General features: G+C 45.7%; 1 protein-coding gene across 1 annotated transcript; it reads right to left on the bottom strand.

Annotated features, from left to right (window-relative positions):
* Window positions 1-6,143: 6,143 nt before the first annotated feature.
* On the bottom strand, window positions 6,144-16,919 carry nr2f5 (nuclear receptor subfamily 2, group F, member 5). The gene is made up of 4 exons (XM_023830428.2): window positions 15,716-16,919; window positions 7,828-8,108; window positions 7,454-7,700; window positions 6,144-7,239 (listed from the first exon to the last, which is right to left on the bottom strand). The coding sequence occupies exons 1-4, from the start codon at window positions 16,080-16,082 to the stop codon at window positions 6,923-6,925; spliced, it is 1,212 nt and encodes a 403-aa protein (XP_023686196.1). The 5' UTR covers window positions 16,083-16,919; the 3' UTR covers window positions 6,144-6,922.
* Window positions 16,920-27,338: the final 10,419 nt, after the last annotated feature.

Here is a 27,338-nt window from a genome sequence, read left to right as displayed (position 1 = left end):
TTAACTTTGACGCTTCAGACTCTCACCTTTGTTAACGTTTCTTTCTTTAGACCCTGGTTCGACATTCCTGTTCGTGCAACGTCAGCCTGAGCCTCATCACCCTAAAAATATTGTGTAGAAACCTGTCTCTCGCTTCCGAGCTCCACGGTCACATGGTTCCGTTAGCCATGCTGGCGAGAGGCGTTCTCACATGCCAATTAGTGCCGATTTGACCCCCATGTCTGGGTCAACAGCTCGCACATCAGGGACAAAAACGGCGGCCAGGCTCCGGAATCCGGGTCCCCAATTACCGCGCTTTGGGGCCACGGGGCCCGCGGGGGCCACCATGCTGCAGGTGAGAAGTCGCATGGGGGCCGCTGGCAGAGATACAATGACCCACTGTGGCTGCGGTTGGGAAACCATTTGCGTCCGTCATAAAAATGACCAGGCTGGTGGGGGACAGGCTTTCAACTGGGTGTTTGTTTGCCAGGCGGGGGCCGGTCCTGCTGCGATGGCAAGTGAATGTATGCTCAGCTCATTCAGACTTGGCCTGGAGTCACTGGACATATTAACATCCGTCCATCCATCCATTTTTCATACTTCTGATTCAGTGTATTACTGCATTTAACCTGGAGCTTATTCCAGAAACACAGGGTACAAGGCCGGGGACACCTGGGGTAGGATGTCAGTCCATTACATAGCACATACTCACACACATAAACGCACTATGAGCAATTCAGAGGCACCAAATGGACAGTGGAAAGAAACTGGAGGAGACCTCTAAGAACTCCAGGAAAATGTGTAAACGCAACATATAGAGAACAGGGGCAGCCATCAAACCCAGGACTGGATCACATGTCCCAGCGAAACATGGAGTTACTCAGTACCCTGCTCGCTAGAAACCAGAGGTAGAGATTTAAGGTCCAGGGAGTACAAATCCAGACCAAGATTTTGTTTCAACCAACCAGTTGAGTTCTCTGTGACTGTGACTCTTTATACTCAACTGGTTGGTTGAAACAAAATCTTTGTCTGGATTTGTACTCCCTGGACCTTAAATCTCCACATCTGCTAGAAACAGTGTTTGCCTTCACTGTTTTCTTGATAACTTTTTACTTGTAGCATCGTCATTAATAGGCCAAGATTCAAGTTTTGTTTTCCTAAAAATGGAAAGAACACCAAGCTTTTATTTGATGTTGGAGACATTATTTCCCGTGATGTTTCCACAGCTACCAACTAATTTTAATACCTAAAAGATGTGAAACTTTGAATTAAAATGATCTAGCCATTATTTTTCAATTGGTACGGCAACAAGATGCGTACATCAAAGGTTGCATAATTAGAAAAGAAATTAGAAATGCAGAAAGGCCACAGGAACAGCACAGAAATTCTTGAACAGACAGAGCAACAGCAAAACTTTCCTCTTGTTTTTTGTAGTTGCGGGCGGTGACCATTAGGACAAAGGGCTGATTCTGTTTTCGGTTCTCTATCTTTCTCCAGCTGACAGTTCAGGAATAGCTCAGTCTGTGACAGCTGGCTAACAGCCCAATGCCTTTCGTGAAGACAGTGAGATTCACTGCTTCTTGCGTGTGACCTAACAGGCCAGATCTACTGCTGCAGGTTTGAGGATATGACTGGTGAAATGATGGAAGGAGGTGTGTTTGCTTTTGCCATAAAGTTGCGGGTTGTTCCTTTAAATGCTGAAAAGTCTAAGTGCATCTGAAGGTGTGACCAGCTGGCTTGAAACCTTGAACAGTGTTGAGAGATACTGCATGAAATGGAATAACCTCAGAGACTAACTCTCCCACCTGAGGGTCACGCAAGAGCCTTTGAACTCAGCAAAACAGCACCAAGTCCACAAGATCTCCGGCCCAAACACAGCCAGGGGTCACGGCTGTCTGTGGAGACACCAACCTCAAATTAAATCATATGGTCTTGAGAAACACTTCATTCATGCTCGATGTTTCATCAAAACATTTGATGAAAAGCACATGATACAAAAAGTCTGCCAAAGATGGTCAAAGCCTGACCAGACGAATTACATAATAAAGCAGGGAAATGACAACATACTTTTGCTCACATTTTTGCATATTAGGAAAATTACAAACAGAATGAAGAACAAAGACAGCTGTTACAGATAACACATCTAACGTGGACAAAGAAACACATGTTTGACTCAACTTGTTTGCAGATGAATGCTATACCAAGTGCAATGTGATGTCAGATATTGGAGTTTTCAAACAGAAATACTTTAAAAGATGGCTGAAGCGTTTCTATCACATGTAAATGTGATTGCCATAAAAATATTATGGAATATAATAAAACTATATATGTAACACATTATCTGTAAATCACAGTGAATAGCACTATGAACATACAGATGATTAGATTATGAATATAGTGCAGCTTTTGACCACTAATCTGCTGATGTCTGCCTGTACGTTCTGATGATGTCTGTTGGACTCCAGAGCATTCATAGAGAATTTGTAATTTCAGCTGGCAGGAGAATTAAACATCACATTTCCCCATTGAGGGAAAGCATGACTTTCATTCTGTGTTTAAAACTAAATATAAAGAGACAAGCTTAACATTTTGACTTTCCATCCATCCATCCATCCATCCATCCATCCATCCATCCTCTAACTGCCTACCCTTGTTAGGGTCACAAGGGACTTAGATTTTTTGATTACAATAATATTGTGACAGTAGAATCCATTTCAGCTATCACACTTTCGTCCTTCCTTATTGTGTCTTTCCCCATTTTCAATCTTTTTTTTAATCAGTGATGGAATTTCATATCTAATGTGCCATGTTCATACTCTCCAGTGTCTGGTAATTCCAGGTGGCCAAGCCACATAAACCAGCATGAATAAATCATCCACGAGGAAGTGATGGGATCCAGGGATTAGTGTGGAAATGAGCCCCCTGGTCGGCTCATTCCCTCTGGCCCCCCGCCACAGCTGACCAGCCTGCCCGAGGTGCCCCTCCCACCGCCATCGTCTTCGAGCCCCGCCAAGGTGGACGGTCCGGACCTCAGCTCCATCAATATTGATGCCATGCCTCCTGAACCGGCTTTGAAAATAGTTTCTCCCACATAAATATTGATGCCATTGCTATATATCAGAGTCCTCTGCTCATTAAGGATTTATGTAGGGGAAACACGGAGCACGCTCTGTTTCAGAGGAGGAATAGGCATTTTGGGGGTCGCGCTTCCACAAGGGAGACAATTTGCCGTGGCTTAGGTCAATTTCTGCACATTTCTGGGTGGGATTTGTGAAGTGAGGCAGACCTGGAATTCTTGGAAAGAGAATCTGTGCTTTTCTGTTTATTGTGCTGCAAATATGCCATTGGATATACTATGACCACGCATTGGTGATGGTGATTTACCTGCACAGACGCCCAAGACATTCCATTTCTGAAAGAATCTAAATTTTATCTTGCAGTAAGGGGTGCACTATGTACACATCGCGACAATGTCTTTGAGGATCTGAGGAGTACAGTTTAGCCACACGGCCATTTCTGTTAATTTTAGCAAACCGAAGTGAAAATACCAAGGGCCTGTATTCATTGGTTGGAATCAACCATAACTGTGCTACAATTCATTTTACTCATGTTTAATTCGTTTTGCTCCAATGCATAATCACAATGCCATAACTGGAGGCTGTTTTGCGCCAGGGACAGGCTTGCAGAAATAGTATTAGTTTTCTGGTACTACTGCTGAGTATACTCTAAATAAAAATATTAGGTCCATAAAAAAATCTAAAATAAACATGTATTCATTCACTTCCTGCAACCACTTGCTCTATTCAGGGTTACAAGGCAGGGAACATCCCAGAACATGGTGTCAGTCCATCACAGGGCACAGACACACACACTCACACTCACACACCACTTAGTAATCTCAATTAACCTCAGCATATTTTTGGGCCGTGGGGGGAAACTGACAGTACTGGGAGAGTATGCAAACTCCACACAAAAGGAGCCATGGGGGAGACTCAAACCCTGGCTCAAGAGGTATGAGGTAACAGTACTAACCACTGTACCACCATGGCACCCCCAAAATAAACACTTTTTACATATATATTGAAATTATTTTTATTAACGCACCCATTGAAACATAAGATCTGTGGTTCTCAGCTGGTCCAGGATCAGGATCCAGATTATTCCTTGGTCAGAATAGCATGTTGCAAATTTGCCGAGCGGACAGCTAGAAGGTAGGGGGGGTGGCTGTGAAAGACGGCAAGCGGGTGGGGGGAGGGTAATTTTTTTTAAACCACACCCTCTCGACCCACTTTTCAGCTGCGACCCATCAGTTGACAAACACTGGTGTAAATGATACGTGTGGCTAGGATAAGTGTCCCTCTGGATGCCTTTCATCCCTCTTCCAGGCTTGTTCTACTGATCATGCGAAATGAACAAAATTGTCTTAAATAAGTGGATAATGAGAATCAAGCACAACAAAAAGGGGATTCCCTCAGCCCTCATGGCAGAGGGGGAGCCCCTCACAGAGCACATTCCTACCCTAAGGGTCAGCTTCAAGCTTGACGTCAGTCAGAATGCACCCCCCCCGGTATGGAGGGTGGCTGTTGGACTGGGGCCCCCCAGGCCTCCAGCAGACTGCCCGCGGCTGCCTGTGCACCCAGATGGAGCTACACCGAGTCTGACCAACAGGCGCATGACAGTCCAGCTTGATGCCTTGATTATTGATCATTGATTTAGACTGACATTGAATGAAACCTCTAGAGGGAACCAGAGAGTCGCTGTTGCAGACATTCAAGATAGAACAGGCCCCCTTCCCGTTTACATCATCTCTACAATATTAATGGAATCAGACTAGCAAAGAAGAGAGCATCTGCAGAAGTCTAAATTGAACTCAGCTGAACAACAAACATGTTATGGTTATAAACATATTGAACTCCTCTACTGTGATTCTTGATGTGATATTCTAGGTGTAGAAGACGTCGGTCATTCACCCACAGGTGGCTTCAGTGCACTGAAGGTCATTGACACTTCAGGGAGGCCTAGATTTGAACTTCACTCTTCAACTTGCCCAAATCTGCATGCTGCCCAAAAAAGAACTCTTACACCACAGCCAAAGGGTCCATATAATTAAAGAGCTATGCAACTGTTCTGAATATGAAGCATCAGCTCCATACATTTGGTATTACTTTCAGATGCAAGCTCTGTTGTACATCTCAGCCACTTCTGTAAGAAACTAATATGCTTGGAAAATCTATTTTCCATGTAAGGAGTGTGATAACAAAAAGGTCTTTTCTTGCTTTACATTCCAGAAATAGATGGGAAAAAAAGTAGAAGATTGAAGCCATATTCCATATAATAATGTGGACCCAGTATTCCACAGCAGACAGGAAGACACTCCCATACATACATTATGGCTGGGGGGTTACAGTCATCACATTCTCAATGTGGTTAGTATCCAGTGTTACAAACATCAGGAAGAGTACTTATTACAGAGTGTGTGACCCAGGAGGGCTGGTTGGAGCTGGGTTATCACTGTTACACCCTCGAGCAGTATTCTTAATCTGATTTTGATATAAGTATGAAAGCCACTGAAGCATTGTTACTATCTTCTAAGCCAGTGTTTCCCAACCCGATTCTCCAAGACCCACAGACGGTCCACGTTTTTGCTCCCTCCCAGCTCGCAGCCAGATAGTCCACTGGCCAATCACAGACCTCATCAACGCCTGTGGCAGAGCCGACCGCAACTGACCACCTGACTCCGACGCCGTACCGACCAGCATTAGAGAGAACGTAGGAGAAAGAGGCGCTATGGAGTCAATGTAAGCAAGAAGTAAGTAAGAAGTGCCTTTTTTCTAGAGGCAAATCTTTAGCGGAGCAAGACCAAAAAGTCACAGTCCAAACAAAACAATGACAGGGCATTCGGATAGTCACCCATTTTTATTCATGGATCCACCGATTTTTTTTTATTTTTTATTATTCAATGCATCAGTCCTCATATAGCATTAAAGAGAAGAAACACAATGTCTACTAGAAACATTCCTCAAACTAAGAGCAGTAAAAGAGAGAGTCCTATCTACCGTCCAAATGGCTTACGATTCCACTTACCAACCTTTCCACTTCTCCTCATGATACTTCCATGCGTCACAACAGAAGTCCATCCCCCACCCCCACCCCACCCCCATTTGCATACTTTGATTCACTGAGAACAACACAAAAATGGACACCTACCCTACAAGAGGCAAACCCTGCCTAGCCACCAGGCTCTGGAGGCCAGCTAACTTTACCAGCCCTCTGCCAGGTCCACCAACGCTGTACTAGAGGGTGAGTAGTTGCACCACAGATGCTCAGAACCGTTTACGGTCACCTTCACCCTCCATGAGCTGTCCACCATGACTTTTTGATTTTTCCCAAATTATAATAATTCGGGCCTGTCACACTGCACATGGCACTGGTCACACTTATTGGGGCAAAACAAAAAAATAGGTCCTTTAATTTCATTAATTAGATATTAATTTAGGCCTTTCGCCCAAGATATAGTCCTACACAGCCAGCACTAAGTGTTTAGTTTGGCTTTTGAGTTTTGGACACCCTCACACAATAACCCGACTCCGCTTGAGCCAAAATATGGACCAGTTTCATTCGCTGGTTCTGGTGACCATCCGACTTATTATCATGAGTTTTCCATGACGTTGCAGCGAACTAGGCACTGGATGTGAGGTTCTGGAACTGCCTGGCGGGATCAGAAACAGAATGTTTGGTATAAATCAAAGTGTCCCGAGTCTCACGGCGGCGCCATGGCAACTGCAGTTCCCAACAGTCTAAGTGGAGGTTTCATCAGTAAGTCACACATCTTCATAGGAGACATGACCTCATAATGATCAAGCAGTGCTGTAGAATGAAATATGTGATGTGTCCAGAGGGCTGGGTCCCTGAGCGAGGCAGGGTGTGGCGACACGGGGGGAGGTCAAGGTCCGTTCTCGTTGTAGTGGAGGGACAGCGGCCGGTCCCTCTGTACGGGCACATAGGGCCAGTTGTAGCTGGAGCCAGACAGCAGCATGTCACGCAGCAGTGTCTCGATGGGCGTCTTCCCTACGAGACGCACAAAGAAGAGCTGCTCGATGACCGGCGAGGAGACGATGCGCAGCGACGGCAGCCGAAGGAGCAGCCGGCCGAAGCGGTTAGGCTGCCCGGGGTATTGGTTGCGCACGTACTCCTCCAGGGCACACTGGGACTTCTCCTGGACGCTCTCCACGTGAGCCACGTCCGAAAGGCCCATAGCATCTGCGGACAAAGAACAGGGACCGTTACAAGCTCAGAAATATGACTCTTTTTAAGCTGTTGCCTTCGGAAATCTCACTTGTGTAGGACCAACAGAGTCAATTCTTTGGAGGTCAAACGCTTGTCATTATACTTGATTTGAGACATAGTAGAGATAACAACAGCCCTTCTTTCGTTCTTGTGTAATTGGCTGACACCCAATTACCAGGGTACTGACCTGAGGTGAACAGCACGATACACTTGAGGCAGGAGTATTCGGCCGTGTCCACCTGCAGCGCCTTCAACTTCTCCACCTGCTCCTGGAAGACCCGGATGTGGTCCATGAAGGCCACCACGCGTTCGGCGGACATGGGCGAGGCGTGCAGGCCGGCGGCCGCCAGCAGGGGCGCCACATGCAAAGGCATAGAGCACTGGGCGGCATTCAGCACGAAGAGCTCACTCCAAGACATGCGCAGCAGTGCCACCTAGGGACAGAGGGGGGTGCCATATGTTACAAACGCCAATATCGACCGTCATTGAGTTTGCTCCAGTAGTTTATAGTGAAACAGATGTTTACAGAATTAATGCATGAATCGTATTGACAGGCCCCACCTGGTCCATGAGCTGAAGGTCTGGGAAGAAGGGGATGTTCTTGGCCCACTCCACAGCGCTGAAGAGCAGCCGGGCCGCCAACTCGCAGATGTTCTCGATGCCCATCAGGTTGTTGGACTGCATGCACTGGGCGCCGTACCGTGACGTGGGGTAAGGCTCGGCCCTCAGCAGCAGCGAGATGAAGCCTGATAAGTAGGGCTGACTGTTGTAGGGCTCACTGCCATTGGCCAAGTACTGACCAGGGCTGGACTGGGTGTTGGACATGCGCCCCCGCTGGACAGCTGGGGAATGACAAGGACAGAGAAGTGGGAAATATTAAAAACTTTAAATTCCAGCAAATTAACTACTCATTCTTAAACTATGAAACCCAAGTAATGCATTATACAATGTGTTTATGCTGGCCTTGCAGTTCTGCATAGCTTAAAGGGTCAAAGTAGTCAGACATCCATAGCCCATAATCAGACAAATTGGTATTGGCTATTGGCCATATTATGCGGACTGATTATTGATTTTGGGCTGGCAGACCTCCAGCTTTCATTTAACCCTTTATCTCAGTGGAAAGTGGTCTATAAAGACCAGCCTGCTTCTCCCTCTGTCATGTTTACTGCCGAGCCACTGTGTGTGTGACATCACTGCCGCCGAAAGGGTCCATAAGCATTAGTCACAATCCCAGCTATGATCTTGTGAGATTTCAGCAGCATCATTGCACCTCTGAAGTAAATGACACTTAAGCACACGGCGGTGGCTGAGAAACTTTAGCAAACTCACAGCCACAGTGAGAGACTCCCAAAGAGTGCAGCTAATTAAAAAAAGATGCATGACTTTCAGTAATAACATGGATAAATGTATTACTTCATATTAGAAAATACAGCATTAGTACTACTCTGACTCTGACTCTATAAATTATCCCAGTTATATATCAAATAAATATGCCTGAAGGACAACAATTGTTTATTGAAAAATAATTGTGTGTGTGTGTGTGTATATGTATATATATATATATATATAATGCCATACAAAGAGGTTTATTGGTACTATTCTATGCATTTTATAATAACTATAAAGAGACTAACATAATATGAAATTATGCACTGGCCAAAAAAAGTATTAAGCAAAAAAATGAATTTACTGGGGGAGGACTCTGTGCACTGGGACTCAGAAGGTTGCCGGTTCAAATCCCTTGGTCGGCAGAGTGATCCCACCACTAGAGCCCTAGAGCAAGGCCCTTATCCCCAGTTGCTCCAGGGACTGGCTGCCCCTACTTTCTCCTCTACACCAGTTTCATGAGGTGGCCTCCTGGGATGCTTTTCCTTCACTCTCTGCTGAAACTCCTCCAAAACCGTTTCAACTGCGTTGAGGTGAGGTGGCCGGGTCATGTGATGCGACACTCTATGACCCTCCTTTGAAGGCGGCCTGGCGTGTCCAAACTTTTGACTGGCCCTGTATATCTCCTCATATGTTTACCAAACATTACATTACACATTGTAAGGATATCATACACAGGTGCAGAGCTAAAATACTTGGCAGATTTTTTAGATTAAAATGAACCATATTTTGAATGAAATATTTACAAAAATATTAGCTCTTTATAAAAAATAGCCCAGTTTCAAAGGTAACTAATACTTTTATTAGTGTCTTGAAATTTTCAAAGTAGAAAGAGTAGATTAGACATTTCCTTACGTGATAATAATGTTTTCCATCATCACCTTGCACGCCCTATTTAAGCACAGAAACAGTCAGCATGTAATTCTCAGCTTGTAATCTTTGTCACCATCAAGCCGCAGGGACTGTTTTTGCAGAACCGCGATCCTTGTGAAGCCGTCTCCCTGACATGCTGACAGTCCCGCTGTGAGCTCATTCGCTTAATGAGAGCGACAGTCAGAAGCCTAAAGCAGGTAATACCTGAACCGTAGGTATGCGATGTAGCAGGGGCTACCGCCATTGGTTGGCTGGAAAAGCTCCCGCTGATTGGCACGTACAGCACCAATCTGGCGCCTCGTGAAAACCAAACGGCAAAGCATGCAACCGGTAGACATTCCATTGTGTGTCCGTTCTGAGAGATGGAGTTTCAGAATGAATGGGCTTCCTCAAGACATTCAGGAGCATCTCTCTCTCAAACCCCATGTACAGGATGAAGAGAATGTAACTCAAGGGCGCCCCCTGTGAAACCAAAATGTGGCCGACAAATACTAGAAGACGTGGAGCAATGCAGAGCGAGGCCCCGGAGTGGGGGGGGGGGCATGAGGATAAAAATGGCTTATAACTGACAAGCCCAAAAGGGGCCAAACCATACAGGCTAATTATGGACTGCTGAAGGTGGGGGGCTGAGGGAAGGGATTGTTTTTTTTACTACAGTAGTGGCTAATTTTACTAGAAGGTGTGATCACTTTTTCTACCTAAAAATACCACACAAACTTACAGCTATGAAACAGCCAAGCAAACGACTGGCAATAAGCGCCACTTCAGCATTATTAGCATGGAAGATGTGCAGACTCAATACATGATCAAATACTGTCACAAGCATGTGATCTCAAAAATATCAAGCATGACCTTCTGCACACAGGCAGGGTCTTTCGCAACCACATCACTTTTGTGTTAAAGGCAAAGAAAACTATAACTACTGACAAAATGTACCACCTTCAGTACAGGACTGCTCCCTGTATCCACATTCAGAGAGTATATTCCAGAATATTCTTCTCTTACTACTAATTATTGTGTAACTATTGTGCACAGTAATCATGCAAATTATTTATAAGGTGACATAGCAGGGTGACCAGATAATCCATGTCAGGGAAGACACTTTGAGCTAGGACAGGAATTGTAAACTATTTCACTTTAGCAATGAGTTCAGTGCTATTTCACTGACTTCAGCTGTGTGCTGATTGGTCAGTCTCCTATAATCATGCACGTGTCACTAATGTTAATGTGAAACAGCTGGATGAGTCTTTCAATCAAGAAAACAAACCAGTCAAAGCATAAGAAGAACTGAACTATGTAATCAAGCACAGGAGCTTTTCAATTTTATAGTAGTTTGTAAAATCTGAAGTAGCTCATAGTGTCCTCCCTAACAGGGATTATCTGGTCACCATATAACCTAGTTATTTACACAAATTCTCTGGTATTGCCTGCAGTATAAAGAATCTGCAGCACTTAAATTGTTAAAAAAAATAAAAATAAAACAGGGAGACCAAGGATTCCTTTAGCGACTGTGCTGGTTTACTTCCTGGGTTTAAGTTACCCAGTGATAATCCAGCTAGTGCATAGTGGCGACCACTGCCCCATAGCCCCCACCCCAACAGAGATACGTAGTGCTGAGAAAACTGGTGACAACCCCCCACCCCCAAAGCACCAAGATGTTCTCATTCATCTTCAGACATGGAAAATCAATTTCGTGTCTGATCTTCCCAGTCGAAGCAAATTTAGCTGCAAATTACATTGCGGTTGAATCCAACTGAATGGAGACCATTACAGGCGCATTTTTGTGTTCCTCCATGGAGGGGCGTAAGACAGCATAAGGGTAAAGCTCATTACATTTTAGTTAATAACATTGTTTGCTGGATATAAGGACAGCTGGGGGGGGGGGGGGGGCAGTGATGGTCTGACTGCAGAAACAGACCTGGCGGCTTGGTAAGCGTGGGAACAGGTACTGTGGGGATCATGGCAGTGAGGATCCCACCAGGCCCAGGGTTCAGGATGGATTCCACGGGACAACATCACTGTTTCTCTCGGATTCTCAGATGGAGGTCATTAGCAAATAACCACAGAGCCTACAGCTCATCGCAACTCCTGCAATGAGGATAAAGCTGCAGCCAGCGGCACTGCTGACTCCCCCACCCCACCCAGAAGCCCCACAGCAGAGGTTCACCCTGTCAGGAATGCGTGTGTGTAAGCTGGGCTGAGATGGATGAAACGTCATTAAGAGGCTGTTGGGGTCGGCCGAGGCCCCACCCAAGTGAGGCGTCTGCAGTAGCGAGGTATTCAGGACCTGTATGAGCCAATGAACACTGGCAAGCCTGAGGGGGTCAACCAATTAGGAGCCTGACTCTCCTGACCGACTCGCCATACAGCTTACAGTACAAGGCAAGTGCAGAGCAGGCGGCCGGAACGCATACAAACCCCTATGGGCCCCACAAGCTGCCCTCCCCAGGAATCGGTCACATTCCAAGGAGCTGACCTGTTCACTTGTCTCACAAGCAGGAAATGGACGTGATTTGTCCATAGACTCTGACCCAGAACCAAACACGAGCGGCGGTGTGTAGTTTGTCCATGTGAACAGCAACCCTAGAGAGACACAGACCTCCATTTTTGTACCCTGTGTATCAGAAAACACAGCTGCTGAATGGATTCATTAATCACAGTCATTCTCTGCAGATAAAGACAGCGGCAACCTTTACAATAAATGGACCTAATAAATAATCATTTTGACGCTGACTAAAATCTTGCAATATATTGACACTTCTGTAAACCGCTGGTGAAGGTGATATTTTACACGGTCAGTCTGCTTATTGCAAGCCTCCCCGGTGCTGATTGACAATTCGCAAGCAAAACCGCGACCCAGCAGCAGCGAAGCGGCACATTCTCTCCCGGAGTGCTTTCACAGAACTGCCCTGCCCACCAAACACAATCACTGTCATCTCACATTGTTGGCCCCTTTTGTTTCGCTCTTGGCTACTGATACTTTAAGGCACCTGCTTGGAAAATGGGATGCTGGAGAGCACAGCCTCGTTGTCACGGCGCCTCGTTGTCACGGCGCCTCGGTGCCGCGGTGCAGCGTGACCCACAGGTCCACCTGTCGATGGTCACATGGACCAGCTACTGAGCAGGTCAGCCTCGTGATCAAAAAATGGTCAAAATAACTGACTTAAAAAAGAAAAAACCTCAGAAGCACAGACACTGATGCACTTTCCCCCCCACTGGTCACCACTACACTGGGGGATGGGAAGAGGTGTCAACAATGCAGAAGGTCAAATGACAAATACAAGGAAACATAAACAAAGTGAATCTCCCCAGCTGGGAGAGCGTGAACCGGGCAGTTTGTTTAGACGTTTCGGAAGCCTTTCAGCAGTTGAAATAAAGCATGAATCTCCTTCAGTCTTCTGCGATTTCAGGGTTAAAAGCCAAGCCCCTTTGCTGAATGTTTGTTCTGTGAATTCAGCACATATGCTGCATAGCGAACACAAAGCACTGCGTGGCCCTTACTGACATCTAGATCATCGTAAACCATCCTCTTTAATGAACTGGACTTCATTAATATTAATCTCCACAAAATGCTACCCCCCCCATATTACTTCACAAAGTATGTGCTATGGCACTACTGTCCCCACAATCCAGGAATACAGTCTTACTTGATGTCATCACTGGATCTATATTCATCTGGAGCTTCAAATAACATTATGAGACAGCAGAGAAGCTTTTCTAAAATTATTCACAATATTTAATGAGTAGAGGAACATTTTGCTCACAGTTATCTGGGACTAAGTGCATTGCCTTGATATCCAAAATGAACTGTGACCTGAGTCGGCTGTTTCAGTTCGCAGTGGATTCAAATCCTTTGAAACAACAGAAAGACAGTTTTCTTGAAAATAATGCTGGAGTTGAAACTTGCTCCGGACTCCTGGAGAACCCTAATGTCGCCTGTAACTGCGAACACATCACCAATAGATCTCTTTAAACTCTGCATCTTGACTGCGGTCCTTTGTGTCCCTTAAAATCCCAAAGATCACCCCTAAAGTAACTGTAAAGAGTGATTTAAGTTAAGTTGCCCTCCGGGGTCAACGGCCGACAATGGATATTGTGTTGGGATTGGCTGTAGCACAGACCGGAGAGGAATCCTGGCCTGTCAGTTAGTCACACACACAAAAAAAGTGCTGTGTCCTTGTGACACACAAAGCATCTTCCGGGGAGCTTCGTTAAGTCAGGTGACCCTCCTGGCATCGCAGAGAGGACGGGACTTACGCATAAGCGCACAGCTGAAGGGGAAGCGTGAGGCTGAATCGGGATGCATTCAATGCCTTTTAATGGCTAAGCAAGGATGTTGCTATACATTTTAATGCAACCGGAGACCTGCGTTACATCACTGGTGCAGTTTTCTGGTGGTATTTCTGGTTTAATATCTAAACACATTTTTCAGTACTTTTGGTTTATAAACAGATCCAAGCCTACATCTTGTATTATTAAATATATACAATCTAAAAAAAAAAATTCTTCAGCAAATCATGTTTTCATCTAACCAATCATTTTACATTTGGATGTATAGTTCATTAATATACAGCATTTCAAACGCCATCTAAAGCCAAATTTGAGTACAAAGTTCTGCAATTTATGTACATATCCTCGGACTTTAGTGTTTACTGCAGAAAGCAAAACATTATTTGGTGTTTAAAACTTGCAACCATATACAGGCACTGCAAACTGAGTTTCTTTTGCATTAAACAGGTGCACGACAAAAGCTAACTCCTCTTTTGATCACAGACTCATAATAATTTAATAAATGTGTTTATTTAGAGCCACTAAGCAAGGTCTGTTTCGGAGTAAGGATCCCACATGCGTTAAGCGTTTTCCCGAGTTTTTAATTCAGGCTGAGCTGTTTACACATAGCACGCTCACAACTGTAAACGCAATCTAACACAATTAGATTATGTAGCGCTGCGCTCCGCATCTCCCAGGCAATAAGCGGCTCGCTAAGCTTGTCCGCACAACGAGAAAGACCTTCACACGACTGCGGAAGCACGAACTGTCGCCTTTTTCTGCTGATTTGGTGCGACGAAGCAATTTTTAAACTGAAGGATACTTCATAGTGAAACTTCTTACAATAAAGCGTTCTTTGACTTAATCTGAAGTGTGTAGCATAAAAATGCCAGACTGCATTTTCAGGAACTTTCCCTTCCGAGCATGTCATGCACCCTTTTTTAGCCAAAAGCTGAAAGGAATACCAAATCTATAATGTGCAATGATTGTCAGTCATTCATAATCTTCTCCCAACTGAAACAGACATCGACACACATTGTAATCTATATAAACACTGGTTTGTCTCTAGTAAAATAATTACATATGAGGAAATCTGCACAACAGAAGTACATCTTCTGTCACTATTAGTTGCAGGCTTTAACAATTTTGCTAGTTTGCCGCTTTTGAGTAAACACAAACTCCAAAATCACATTATTATGCAAATATCAGGTCCGTACTGCCTCGTGTTGCGCCGTAAGTGAAGCAAAAATATTCGGCCTTAGATTTAAATTGCAACTTTTTCTGGTAGGTCACGCGCACAGTTCATAAACTTCTATTTACGCGAAAGAAAGTCTCGCTTCTCTATTACCGCAAATAAAGATGCCAGTGACGAATTGTAATTTCTCAAAAAGTTTTGCTCTTCATCAAAAAATATTTACAAACATGTCCATATGAAATCACTAAATGAGGCATTTTGAAGCCTTGTGTTAAAATTGACACAAACAGACTGATTAAACACGATGGGACTGAATAGTCGCAGTGTTCTGCTTACACTTTGTCCTTGTCTTTCTTTTACACTACTTGACCCGTTCTTAATCATGCACAATACAGTAAATGCAGCGCACTGCTGCGGCGGCGAGCAGGGGTGTCGGGGAGCAAACAGCATCATTAAGGGGAACACAAAGGTCCCCTTTCCAGGATGAGCACAATGACGGTGCACTTATGAATCGGACAGATCCGGCAAGAGGCGCATTTCAGATGCAATTAGCGTCGAGCTATTTTCGTGTCCCTTTTCCCCCTCAAAAAAGACAATACTTCTTAATTAACTTTTCATTGTTTTAATGCACGGCCAATTAAACTGCCGGAGGGTTAAACTCCTTTTTCCTTGAAAATCCTCACCGGATACCTGAAATAAATTGGATCTAACGCGACAATGACTTACCCTCTCTTCTCATCCCGACTTTTAGACACTTCTTCAAGCGGCAATACTGGCATTGATTCCGATGGTGCTGATCGATGGGGCAGTCGCGGTTTCCCCGACAAGTGTAACTCAGATTCCGCCGCACGGAGCGCTTGAAGAAGCTCTTGCACCCTTCGCAGGTAAACTGACCGTAGTGCTTCCCGCTCGACTTGTCTCCGCAAACCATGCAGTCCACGTTAGGAATTTTCTCCCCAGAAAGGACATCATTCCCCGAGGTGGAACCGGAGGGTGTTCCCGGTGTCCCACCCGGCTCCTGGCTGCAGATCTGCAGCTGTGACCCGGGATCAGCCGAAATGTTCTCTTGCCACGGGTTTACTACCATTGCCATGCTACCTAGCAGCAGTTTGTCTTAGGCGAGAGATGCAATAAGTCGTGTCTTGCTGTAGCGCAGGAAGATAAAGCTCCTTCCGGACGATACGTGATAATGCCGGGTAGAAAGCCTTTCTCTCTTCATCCAGAAGCGGAATCCCCTTAAAATATTTACAAACCGCACTTTAAATTTGTATTTTTAACTTCAGTCACGAGCTGTTGAGATTAAAGGTGAGAGGTGGTATCTGAGAGAATCCCACAAACAAGCAGAAACACGTTGACTTTTTTTTTGCCGTTTGCACTTTGCCACAGTTCAGATCGCCCTGAATATAGTCCACATATTCTCGGTTAAAGGCAAGGCGTCGGCGATAGACTACTTCATCAAACTTCAGTTCCCAAAAGCCAGTTTCAGAGGTTACCGAAGAATGCAGCCTCCGGCTTCAAAATAAACATCGAAACATCGCACATTTTCCTCGGCCTGCGAAAGTTGCGAACGCTAAAGCCTATGTTTTAAGACAGGCATACAACCAAAAAGAATATATTAAATTTTTACATATACTGACCACAGTTACGTTTATACCGGCGGATCAGCATGCAATTATATGCGTCGCGAAATACCGATTTAAAGACTAAGTCTAATCAGAAAACGAAATGCTTATAAAAACATCCACGCATCGGTAAAAATTCTAAAGTTATACAGCCACCACCTCCAGCATCACACCCCGATAGAGCCGTACGATGTTTATCCGTTGGATGTCAGTCCCATCTCAGAAACACATAATTACGAATCTCTTGAAAGTGACACTAAACAGTCCAGTGAGGTCGTGCTCTACAGGACTTGTACCTTATTAGGACAGAAATACCATTTAAGGATATGCTCTCTTTACTCAATTCCCCGGGTTGCTTACATTACGGCGACTCCCATTGGTCAGAATAAGACAAGGGCGCGGTTACATCCAATAGGGTTGCTTGTCAGTGCCCTTGCGTGCACATCATAGATCCAGTGACTGTTGACAAGTTACGAGTTAACTTATGGAGGACCACTAGTGAAATGTACTTTTTTGGTTAAAAAACGCAATTTCCACTGGACGGGGCATATATAATGTAGGTGAGATTTCCTGCTGGTAAAATAATAAGACTCATCAACATCAAAACATATTGACGTTAGGTAGGCCTATGTTACCATTTGCAAAAATAGTGTTTTTTTCCACACAGAATTTCTTGTTCGAAGACTTGCATATTGCTTCAATATATGCACACGAGTCAATTTGCAATGTATAACTGCAGGGTGTTGTGTAGGCTATTATATGTGCTGATTAAATAAATCTTTTGGCATTTCTTGGAAAATATAAAGATATATTATGTACATTATAAATGTATATTATAAACGTAACGAGTATTCTTTTAGCGAAATTGATTTAATTAATAGAACTAAAAAGTACTGTAAAAATGAAAAACCATCCGAAGAATGGCTTCCAAATACACACATACAAAACATGTTCAATCTGTGATTTGACCATTTTAGAGTTCGTCGTCGTTTGTTTAATGTTATATTTCGTTACTTTTAAATCAATACACAGCAGTTTTTAAACCTTACTCCCTGAAAAAACAAATGCCATCACACCCCAGCGCAAATACATTAATATACAAATATATATATTAGCCATATCGAAATGTGTTAATCATTCGGGGAAACATGGAGAAGAGTGATTCACTTCGGGATATTAAACGTCACACTTATAGTACGAAAAAGGACATTTTAGAATTTTTAGAACTGGACGTTAGTCGGAGTACTACATTGAAAGTTATGGTTGCTGCTCTTAACCACTGTAGACTATTTTGATGACGAGTGTAACGGTGTAATGTTTGATAATGTGAATGTCATGTAATAACGTGGACAAAGGTAACGCACGGTGAAATTTATATATCTTCCTTACATCTGTTCAATAATAATCCAGAATTCTCATGGAAGAAAAACAATAAGCGAGGTAGCCTATATAACGTCACTTATAATGAGATCAATCACATTAGACTATAAAATAAACTTTCTCAGTGTCGGCAATGAAATTCGGACCCCTCCAGGGCAAAATATGCTTTCAGGTTAATGTCAAAAGTAAATTCAGCCTCGTTAAAATAAATTCTTGATTATTTCCATTTAACTTCATCTAGCTTTCATTTCCGTGTAAAGACACTGTTGTCTAGAAATTCAGTTTAATTACAATATTTTTTTGTCAGAAGAGCTTCAGTTTGTTTGCAAATGGTCAAACGTTTTCTATATGAGACGTTATATTTCATCACACAATCAATGCAATTGATTAAACATTTGTTTTGCCTTCGGAGGTTAAAGACATTTTTAAATACACCAAATAACGCAACTTAACATTAATGTACATAAAATGTATCAGACTCTAACATTTTTAAATGTTAGTAAAACTCCCGCCCATTGCAAATTGACGGAATATGCCTGCAGTACACACACACACACACACACACTTTCTTTTCAACGAAAATATTAAATACGGCACAACGAAATAATTACAATGCATTAGAAAATATATGAAATATATGATCTTAAAAATAGTCTACCCATAAAATATCATGTTAATTGTAGAAAGAAATATATAGCGTTTGCTTTTAAATGTGAACATTTATATATCTGCCAAATTTATAGTTTCATAACAAACAATTAGTTGAAACTTATATTAAGTCATTTTTTTCCTCCTGCCGTTTGCTCCCCATCTGCGCTCTGCCATAAGGTCCATAAACTTCCAGGAGTGGAAATCCCATTAAGTCCTTAAAAAGAATTTAAGGCCGGTCGCTAATTCGCGGGGTTTTAATCTAGATTTAAAAAGCGGGCAGTGAGCTGTACGCCTCGATGTCTGTTGGGGGTAAAGATTTCGTCACGGTGCGCAAAATAAAACCGTAATTTTATATAACGTTCCAGTTAATGAAACTTGTACGACTGCTTCATTGCTGTCATTGTTCGCGCAGCAGGAGCCAAACTGATTTATTAAATGCGTGATTTAAATATGGGACTCTCAGGTTTGCGTTGTGCAGGATGTTGCTGTGTGCCTTTCGAGTTAGCTCCCCTACCCTGGGGAAATACCGCATCAGATCTGCTGAATTAGAAAGAAGAATGTACAGAGTTCGGGGCCCCTCCGTATTCGCAAGGAATTCGTGCCCATTGTACTCGATGCGTTTTGCTTATACACATAACAGGATGCAAGCAGAGAAGGGGGACACAACACGAAACCCAGGGATAGAATTTGCTCCCCAAAAAGGTAAGTAAAAGAAGAGGAAGAGAGCGCACTTAGAAGAAACACGGGTCGTGCTGCAGGCGAAACGAATGGCCTTTTGCTCTCGGTAATTGTTGTCACATGTAACCCTACCTGTTTTCCAAGCCCATTTCAATTAGCCTCGTTGACTCACTATTAGAACATCCCTCGGGCCACAGAAGGCTGACCAATTGCATTCTTCAGACAAGGGCAGGGTAATTAAGAGTAACTCTATCTGGAAACATAAAAGAAAGGTCTCCTCTTAATAAGCACGTTCATTCCAGTTTAATTGTAGAGCCACGATGATTAAAGATTACATGCATAGTCTTATAGTTGTCCATGTATAAGAATGCATGTTCTGGTCATCAGAATAAGTCTTGGGCTGGGGCTCTACCTTTACTGAGTAACAGTGGAAACTCTAAACAGTGATTGCTAAAATTAAAAGCCCCTTCACCCAATAAATATCCACCTAAAAACACCTGTGTCTGCCAACAAGAAGCTGAATTAGACTGGAAAAAAATAAATGAATCTATGAAACATTAAGGGTGAAAATGTGCAATAATAAAAATATTTATAATATACGCTACAATGTTACATAATTTAACCAGCCAGTGTTTAATCAGGATTGGTAGCTCTAGGCTAAGCTACGCAAACATACTGTGAACTAACTTTTACTCACCTGTGACTTTTATCCAAAGTGACCTACAGTGGAGGGAGGAGATAAAATCTATGTGGGTTCTATGTGATTAGAACGTGCGGCTTGTGTAGCTGCAGGAGGGTGACGATGGGTAAAGGTTAGGGTGGTGATCCTTTACTGCACCAGTCGCTCGACTGGGGAACGTGCTGGTGAGCCGGCCAGCCTCAGACTGCAGTAACTGGGCGTGCTGGGGGAGCTGCATGCAGGCGCGTTCCCCTGCTGACCAGGTGGTCTGAGTTACTCTCAGAGTCGGGTCAGATGTACTCAAGCACTGCCTGAGATGTCCTTGGTGACATCACCCAGGTGTTGTTGTCCAGTGTGCACAATAGTGCATCCGGCCCGTGGCCTCGTCTTCTGGGACATGATGCTGGGACCCCCCCCAATGATAAATCCTTTATTTGCCATTTGCAGGTACATTGGAATTCTACTCTTCACCTATCCCACATAGCTCTCCATATCTCACTGGTAACAGTGCAGGGGTCAGTTAACATGCAGAGCCCTTGGAGCTGGGGGTTAAGGGCCTTGCTCATGGAGTCATGGACATGTGACTGCTCCCCTGAGGTGGGGGCTCAAACCAGCAACCTTCTGATCACAGGCACAGAGGCTTAGCTCGCTAAGCCCTACACACCTGCGTAAATCCCAGCTGAACAGGATGACAGGATGTGGAAATTATAGGAGAGTTTTAATGTGAAAAAGCTTACAATCATTTGGATATTTTTCTTCTTTTTAACATGGTCATGTAAACATGAAATGAAGAGTTTGGGTTTCTGAGCCTCTTAGCCCAAGCAGAACAGCATGCAGGATGCCTGTCACGTTTCACAATCTGGGCCGAGAGGTTAAATTCTTGCCACTCTTACCCCAACACACTTGAGGAAGTTTGCGGACATTGTGGGTTTTTAAAAAAGTAAAAAAAAAAAATCTGTACAGAGAGGAAGTCCCAGAAAGAGCTTTATACACAACGAACGGGGAGCTGAAGTGGCTGCTGTCAGCTGATGTCGAGTTCAGATAGCAAGCAGCAAGAAACAGCAGAAACTCTCACTTAACCAACAGCGGGTTTTTCTGCCTGAACTCGCTCACGCTTTAGTGCACATGCTTTCACTGCATACGGACAAGTCCGGCACAGTGCTGCTGTTTCCCAAAACTCCATTTCAGGGACCTCTGCTCTCAGCGGTCCTCACCCAGGTCCTCTTCTCCATCACTTTCACCCCTTTTCCCTTCTTATTTTATCCTTATTAGAACATCCAGTATTAGTGTATTATAGTATAAGGGGGGTCGTGTCTTAGAAGTAAGGGGTACATTAATAATAGCTTACTCTCTTGCATACATGGTTAATTTTACCTGAACCACATCGGGAGTTAAGTAAAGTAGAGGGACTGTGAAAGCTTCTCCTGAGCCTTCTGATGCGTGGATTGTAGCTGCGTTGTTGTGTCACCTAGAGCAGTGTTTCCCAACCCGGTCCTCGTGAACCTCAGTCAGTCCGTGTTTTTGCTCCCTCCCAGCTCCGTGCCAGACAGGCTCAATTTTTGCTCCTTACTGGGAGCTGGGAGGGAGCAAAAACATGGACTGACTGAGGGGTCCCCAAGGACCGGGTTGTGATACACTGACCTAGAGGATTAACATCAGCCCCGCATGACCCCAGCTGGGACATTTAGAAGGCTCTAATGAGTGGTAAAGACTACTGTGATGGTCTCCAAAGCCTGAGGGGGGGGACTGGAAGGGGGGGCAGAATGCAGTTCAGCCAGGTTCAGATTTGGAAGGGCGGAGTGGGCACTGACCCCATGAGTCACAAATGCAGTGTAACCGTAAAATAAGGCCACGCATTCTGGTCGATTGCTCAAAAAGTCACTGTGACACAACATGTGATACTGGCACTGCAATAGGCAGGGTGGCTGCAGGGTCAGGAGAGGTAACAAAAGATACAATATTTTAAATTTTGGGGGAGGGAGGTGGGCCGAATAACATGGTGAAATGGAAGAAGATGTAAAAGAAACCCGTAGCGGCCCCTGTGTGGCCTCTAGAGGCAGAGACGTGAGAGAATGAACTGATAAGGAAAACGACAGCGAAGATGGACGCCTCTGTGCGCCTTGTGACAGCTGACCAGAGCAACTGGCAGGGCGGGGGGTGGAGACAGGGGTCGGGGCTGGGGGTAAGGGGTGCACTGTTGGGGGACCGGGAGGTCACCGTCTCGCAGGAGGATTTATGGAGGCTGTGACATCAGGAGCTCCGCAAAGCCACAGTGCGATTCCTAGGACTGATCACGGCTTATTTTAGAGGGCAGCCCCTCTGCCAGCGTCCCTGGTGGGGGACTCAGGGACCAAGTCTTGGACAGTCTGCCCATACAGCGTTTTGTACTTAAAGCAAGACTTGAAGTTCAGCACAGCCAAGGGTCCAAACGCCCACTAGCAAGACGGACGCTGCCAGCTGCACCTGATGCTTCTTATTAGCCACTTCCGCAGACGTCCTTCCGCAGACGTCCTTCCGCAGACGTCCTTCCGCAGACGTCCTACCGCAGACGTCCTTCCGCAGACGTCCTTCCGCAGACGTCCTACCGCAGACGTCCTTCCGCAGACGTCCTTCCGCAGACGTCCTACCGCAGACGTCCTTCCGCAGACGTCCTTCCGCAGACGTCCTTCCGCAGACGTCCTACCGCAGACGTCCTACCGCAGACGTCCTTCTGCAGCGGGTGGCAAGATCTGTGTCGTTAACCAACACGCAGCGGCGACGGCGATGGACTCCGCTGTCCAGCACCAGGCCTCTCTGTCCTACGCCCTCGCGGTTCCCGGGCAGGTTACCGCGCCATTTCCGTCTGCAAATTGGGGTTAACAAGGAATAGCGAGTAACGTTGACGAGGCTTGACGTCTCTGCGCGTGATGAATCTGTTCCTGTTCTGACCCTCCCAGCCTCAGATCCTTCCCCCCCCCAAGTGTCCTTCCCCTTTATTTAGTTGTTTATTTATTTGTGATGAGGGGGGTCACATGCACCGCCATTAATTATTTTAGTTTTTCAAGGGTTTTTTTTTTAATTTTTGAATAAATAGCACTATGGCCTTCCTGACTTGCACTTAGACCACGAAAACAATCAAAGACACATTTGTCACACTGAAACTAGATGAAAAATCGAGGTTAAGGACAGCAGCATTTTAATGCCAATAACATAATCATTTTTAGCTACAGTTCTGGCTAAGCACTTAACAATGAAAAACAATGAAAAACTCGTTTGCACTTTCATTCACATGAAGCAGCCTGACCTTCTGTACCTAATGCTGATGTTTCTACTGTGCACCAAGGGGCCCACGAGGGAACTCTTAACATGAATCATAGAGCATTAACAAACACGCCGGACTGATTGATGAAATCCTTTAAACTTAGTAGCTTATAGCAGATGGACCCTGAAAACAGATAGCGGATTTGTTTTTCTGAGGTATATTAAACATTGACTGACAATGCCACACACGGGGACTTTATTTGAGCAACACACTCACTCCATGCACACATGCAAGCGAACAGTGGGTCCTTTTCAGCGTCATATAGGGAATGCTATGCAGCCAGCATCACCTGACATGGCTCTGAAGTTGGACGGAGGGCCGTGACCTTTGAACCCTGGACCCAAAACCAGGGGTCAGCTGGACTTGCTCCATAACAAGGGCTTCTGTTCAGCCTCTCCAGGAATGCTGGGTGCCTAAAGAGATGCCCAAAGGAGGGAGGGGGCGGGGGTTGGCAGTCAAAGGCGACCAGTTTGGGAGGTGGTTTGTAAACGGCCATAACTGGGAGGTCGGAGGTCATTCTCGCTGCTATTTACGTATTCTCCTGCGTTCGGGGTTTTTTTTTCACGCTCAACATGTGTGCCCCATTACACCTTCACATTTCACCCTCGCATTAAACTGGTTCCTAAGCAAACAGTGAGCCAGATGAGGTCACGTCGGCTTCACACCAGTTTGTCTGCGGCTCCTTTTACTGGTTGGCTCTTTAAGCACTTTAATAGCCCCCTACTTTTAGATTTGCAACCTGGGTATAGACTGAGGCACCATTTTTACGGTCATTATGCAAAAAAAAAAAAAAAGTGATCAGGGCCACCGCACAGACGATAACGTTTCCCGCCGGGAGTTTCACACGAGGCATGTCAGATGCATCCCATTACGGCAGCAGATGAGAAAAACATTTGTCTTAAATAAATACGGTTCTTCGTTACGATGGGAGTCCATCTGACCTGGAAAATCGGCCCCCGAGTCTGTGACCAATGGGCTTACAAGGCCGTGTACAGAGCTCCTCTGGAGCTACCCGACCCGTTTGAAGCGCCGTTTACAGCCGTTCGGCTCCCCCCCAGTTGGGTGACCGTGCCATAAATCTCCCAGTCATGAAAACCTCGGGAACGGCACTGACATCATGAGCAGCCCCCGGGGGTGTCCCCATGTGCTGCCCGACACACCCCAGAGTGGGGTAGGTGGGTGTCTTCGCTGAACTGTTTGTCGAAGGCCGCTTTGCCACCCACAAGTGTGCATATCCTCCCCTAAATGCACGCAGCCCCCCCCCCCCCCAACAAGGTCCATAACTCACTGCCATGCCCAAATGGTTCAGCCCTAAAAACAGGCAGTGGGGGTTGGGCTCGGGGGGAGAGAATATTCCAGAAGCCTCGGCTTTCAGGTGCTTTCTCGGTCGTTGGACGCGTTTCCTGACGCGTCATGCATGTTTGCGAAGAGTAGCTGAAGTGAAGCACGACTTCAGTGTGGAAACCTGCACAGGAATCTCAAAACGGTCGAGCCTTTGCGGCCAAACCCTGAAAATAAACATTTCTGGGAAAAACACAATACCTCCCTCAACTAATGGGATTGAGTGACCTGACTTTCATCGAGGTGGACCTTTAGATAGTCATGGAAATGTTTTTCAATTTCATCACAATCCTGTGTCTTCACAGAAACTCCAGGAAGGATCCCTGACACCGACATTTCCACACCAGGACGCTTCTGCCAGTAACAACAAGCCAAAATTAAACAAACAAATTCAAAAATTATGGCTGAAATACGACTCTGGCTTCGATTCAAGCGGCAAGAGGAAATAAGGGACAAAAAGCCAGATTCCGCAAAACTCAAAAATCAGCAAGTGATTGTGTCATTAATCACCGCGACAGAGAACGCAGCCACGGGGTCAGAGAAGAGGAAGTATCACTGTGTGCTGCCTTGTCTATATGCCTGGTTTCCCCATAACTGCTTACTGTGCGGCTTAAGGTACACATACACCGGTGAAATATATAGCCAGGGCACTAAGATGCCAGCAGATGACAGCAGCAAATGGTAACAGGAATGGATGCTGTTCCACGCGACCCTGCGATCAGGCCGAGGGTAAAAGACAACACTCTGCACCCTGGACGGAGCATGCTGGGACCTGACAGCTGAACCAGGTCAAAGGTCAAAACACATTCCACTCTGAAGAGAACAGCCCAGGACCCTTGCAGATGAAAATGTGGTCGGGAGCCAGAGGCAGGAAAATTTTAAATTGCCAATAATCGCTCATTTGCTGATTAATGCAGGGGGGTGCAATTAAAATATTTGAGAGGCTTGTGCTGCATGTTTAGTGATTAAATGATGATTAAAAAGACATTAAACGATACGCTTTGAGGGAAATATTTTGCTATATTTACTTGCTCTGGGTTGTTTTTTAGGATTTAATCAAAGACAGATCTAGGCAGATCCTGAAGAGCGTAAATGGTCATTTCTATGGCAACTTGCAGCATCATCCGTTTCTTCAATATTTCACGCTGGCAACAAACTAGATCGATCTTAACTGCAGACTGAGAGTTAATGCAGAGAATTAGGGAATATCACCACGGCATCTGAATTCAGGTCAGCTGCTCCCATGAAGGACAGGTGAACGGCCCAAAGCATGCTGGGAAAAGCTCGTACCCCCGTTGGCTCTCTGTGGCTCTGCGTCATCTGCATTGCTTTCAACGCCGTGTTCAGATTAGCTCAACACTGACTGCTTAACTTGTCGAGCACAAAAAAAAAGGCCAAATTCTAAGCAGTAAAACCTCAGACGGTGGTCTTAAACCCATTTCCCTCCTCCCACTCTTCCTCACCCCCTGCTTCACCCTAACCCCCATCACAGACACCACCCACAGCCCTGTCCTAATAAAATCTGTGGCCATCATCTGACCTTTCAGTGCTCTCCCCGGTTCCCCACTCTCTCCCTCTCTCCCACGTTTGTCCTCTGCGGACCAATGAGAGGCGGGAGTGGTGTGAGTGGGTGGGTCAAAGGTCACTGGATGGGAGGGGCAGGGGGGTGCTGCCGTGGTAATCGTCGGAGCTCCAATGTGAGGGCGTCACGTTCCTCTTCAAAGACTGAGTCAGCGTCCGGGTCGGAGGGCAGGGGCGGGGGGAGCCCAAACCTCAATAGCCACAGTGTTCCCGGCATAAGTGGGGGCTGACTTGGATGTTGGGGGGGGGGGGGGGGGGAGTTAATAAAGTGATACCAGGTGTTGACTAAAGAGCAAAAAGAGCCTGGTCAAGCAGGCCCCATGACATCCCTGCTGGGGAGTAAATTACAGGAGAAGATAGGAGGGAAGCAGAGGCGGCAGAAGCCAGCGTCCAGGGCTGAGGCTCCTCAAGGTGTCGGACGCCTGGGCAGGTGACTGCAGCCACGGGCTCCCCAAGAAAGCCAGCATCCGAGGCCGACAACAGCAGCAGATCAGGGGACGGGGGGAGGAGGCTGAATGGAGGCAAAGCCGGGGGGGGGGGGGGGGATCAACCTCCAAAATGGTTGACCCCTCAATTGCAGCAAGGACCAGGCCAGTGAATGGGAGGCATTGTGACGAGGGCAGACCGCCTCTGACAAGGAGAGGAGCACAAACACGGGGTCACTGTCACCAGCCGGAAGTCGAGGGTAAGGTGGAGGTGAAGAGATTGGTCAGCATTTTAAAAGCCATGTTGCTATGCCCCCCCCCCCCCCCCGATCAAGGTGCCTGCTAATTAGCACTAATTAACATCATTGACGGGAGGGGCATTAGGCCAGCTAATCCCAGGTTAAAGTTTTCAATTGCGGTCCAGCTGGTTAATTGTCGCCGAAAGTGTTTGGAAAAAGGGCGAATCTGCGGAGCGGCCTGACCAATCCCACCCCTCCCCCCTCTGAGCCAGCTGCACCGTGAATGATACCCCCCCCCCCCACCCCGGGCCTTACCTGGTGCCCCCCCCCCTCTCAAATGCAGCAGCTGACTCCCCAGCCGAGATGGAGGACGTAGAGACGGTGACTTTCCTCCAGCCTGAAATCGCTGCCCTTGCTGCTGACCCTGCCCCGTCCCGGGGTCCAAACGGGGC

This window comes from Paramormyrops kingsleyae, chromosome 23 (assembly GCF_048594095.1).
Source record: "Paramormyrops kingsleyae isolate MSU_618 chromosome 23, PKINGS_0.4, whole genome shotgun sequence".
Classification (NCBI taxonomy): Eukaryota; Metazoa; Chordata; class Actinopteri; order Osteoglossiformes; family Mormyridae; genus Paramormyrops; species Paramormyrops kingsleyae.
The sequence above is the reverse complement of the archived record's forward strand: the minus strand, read 5'-3'. Positions and strand labels throughout refer to the sequence as shown.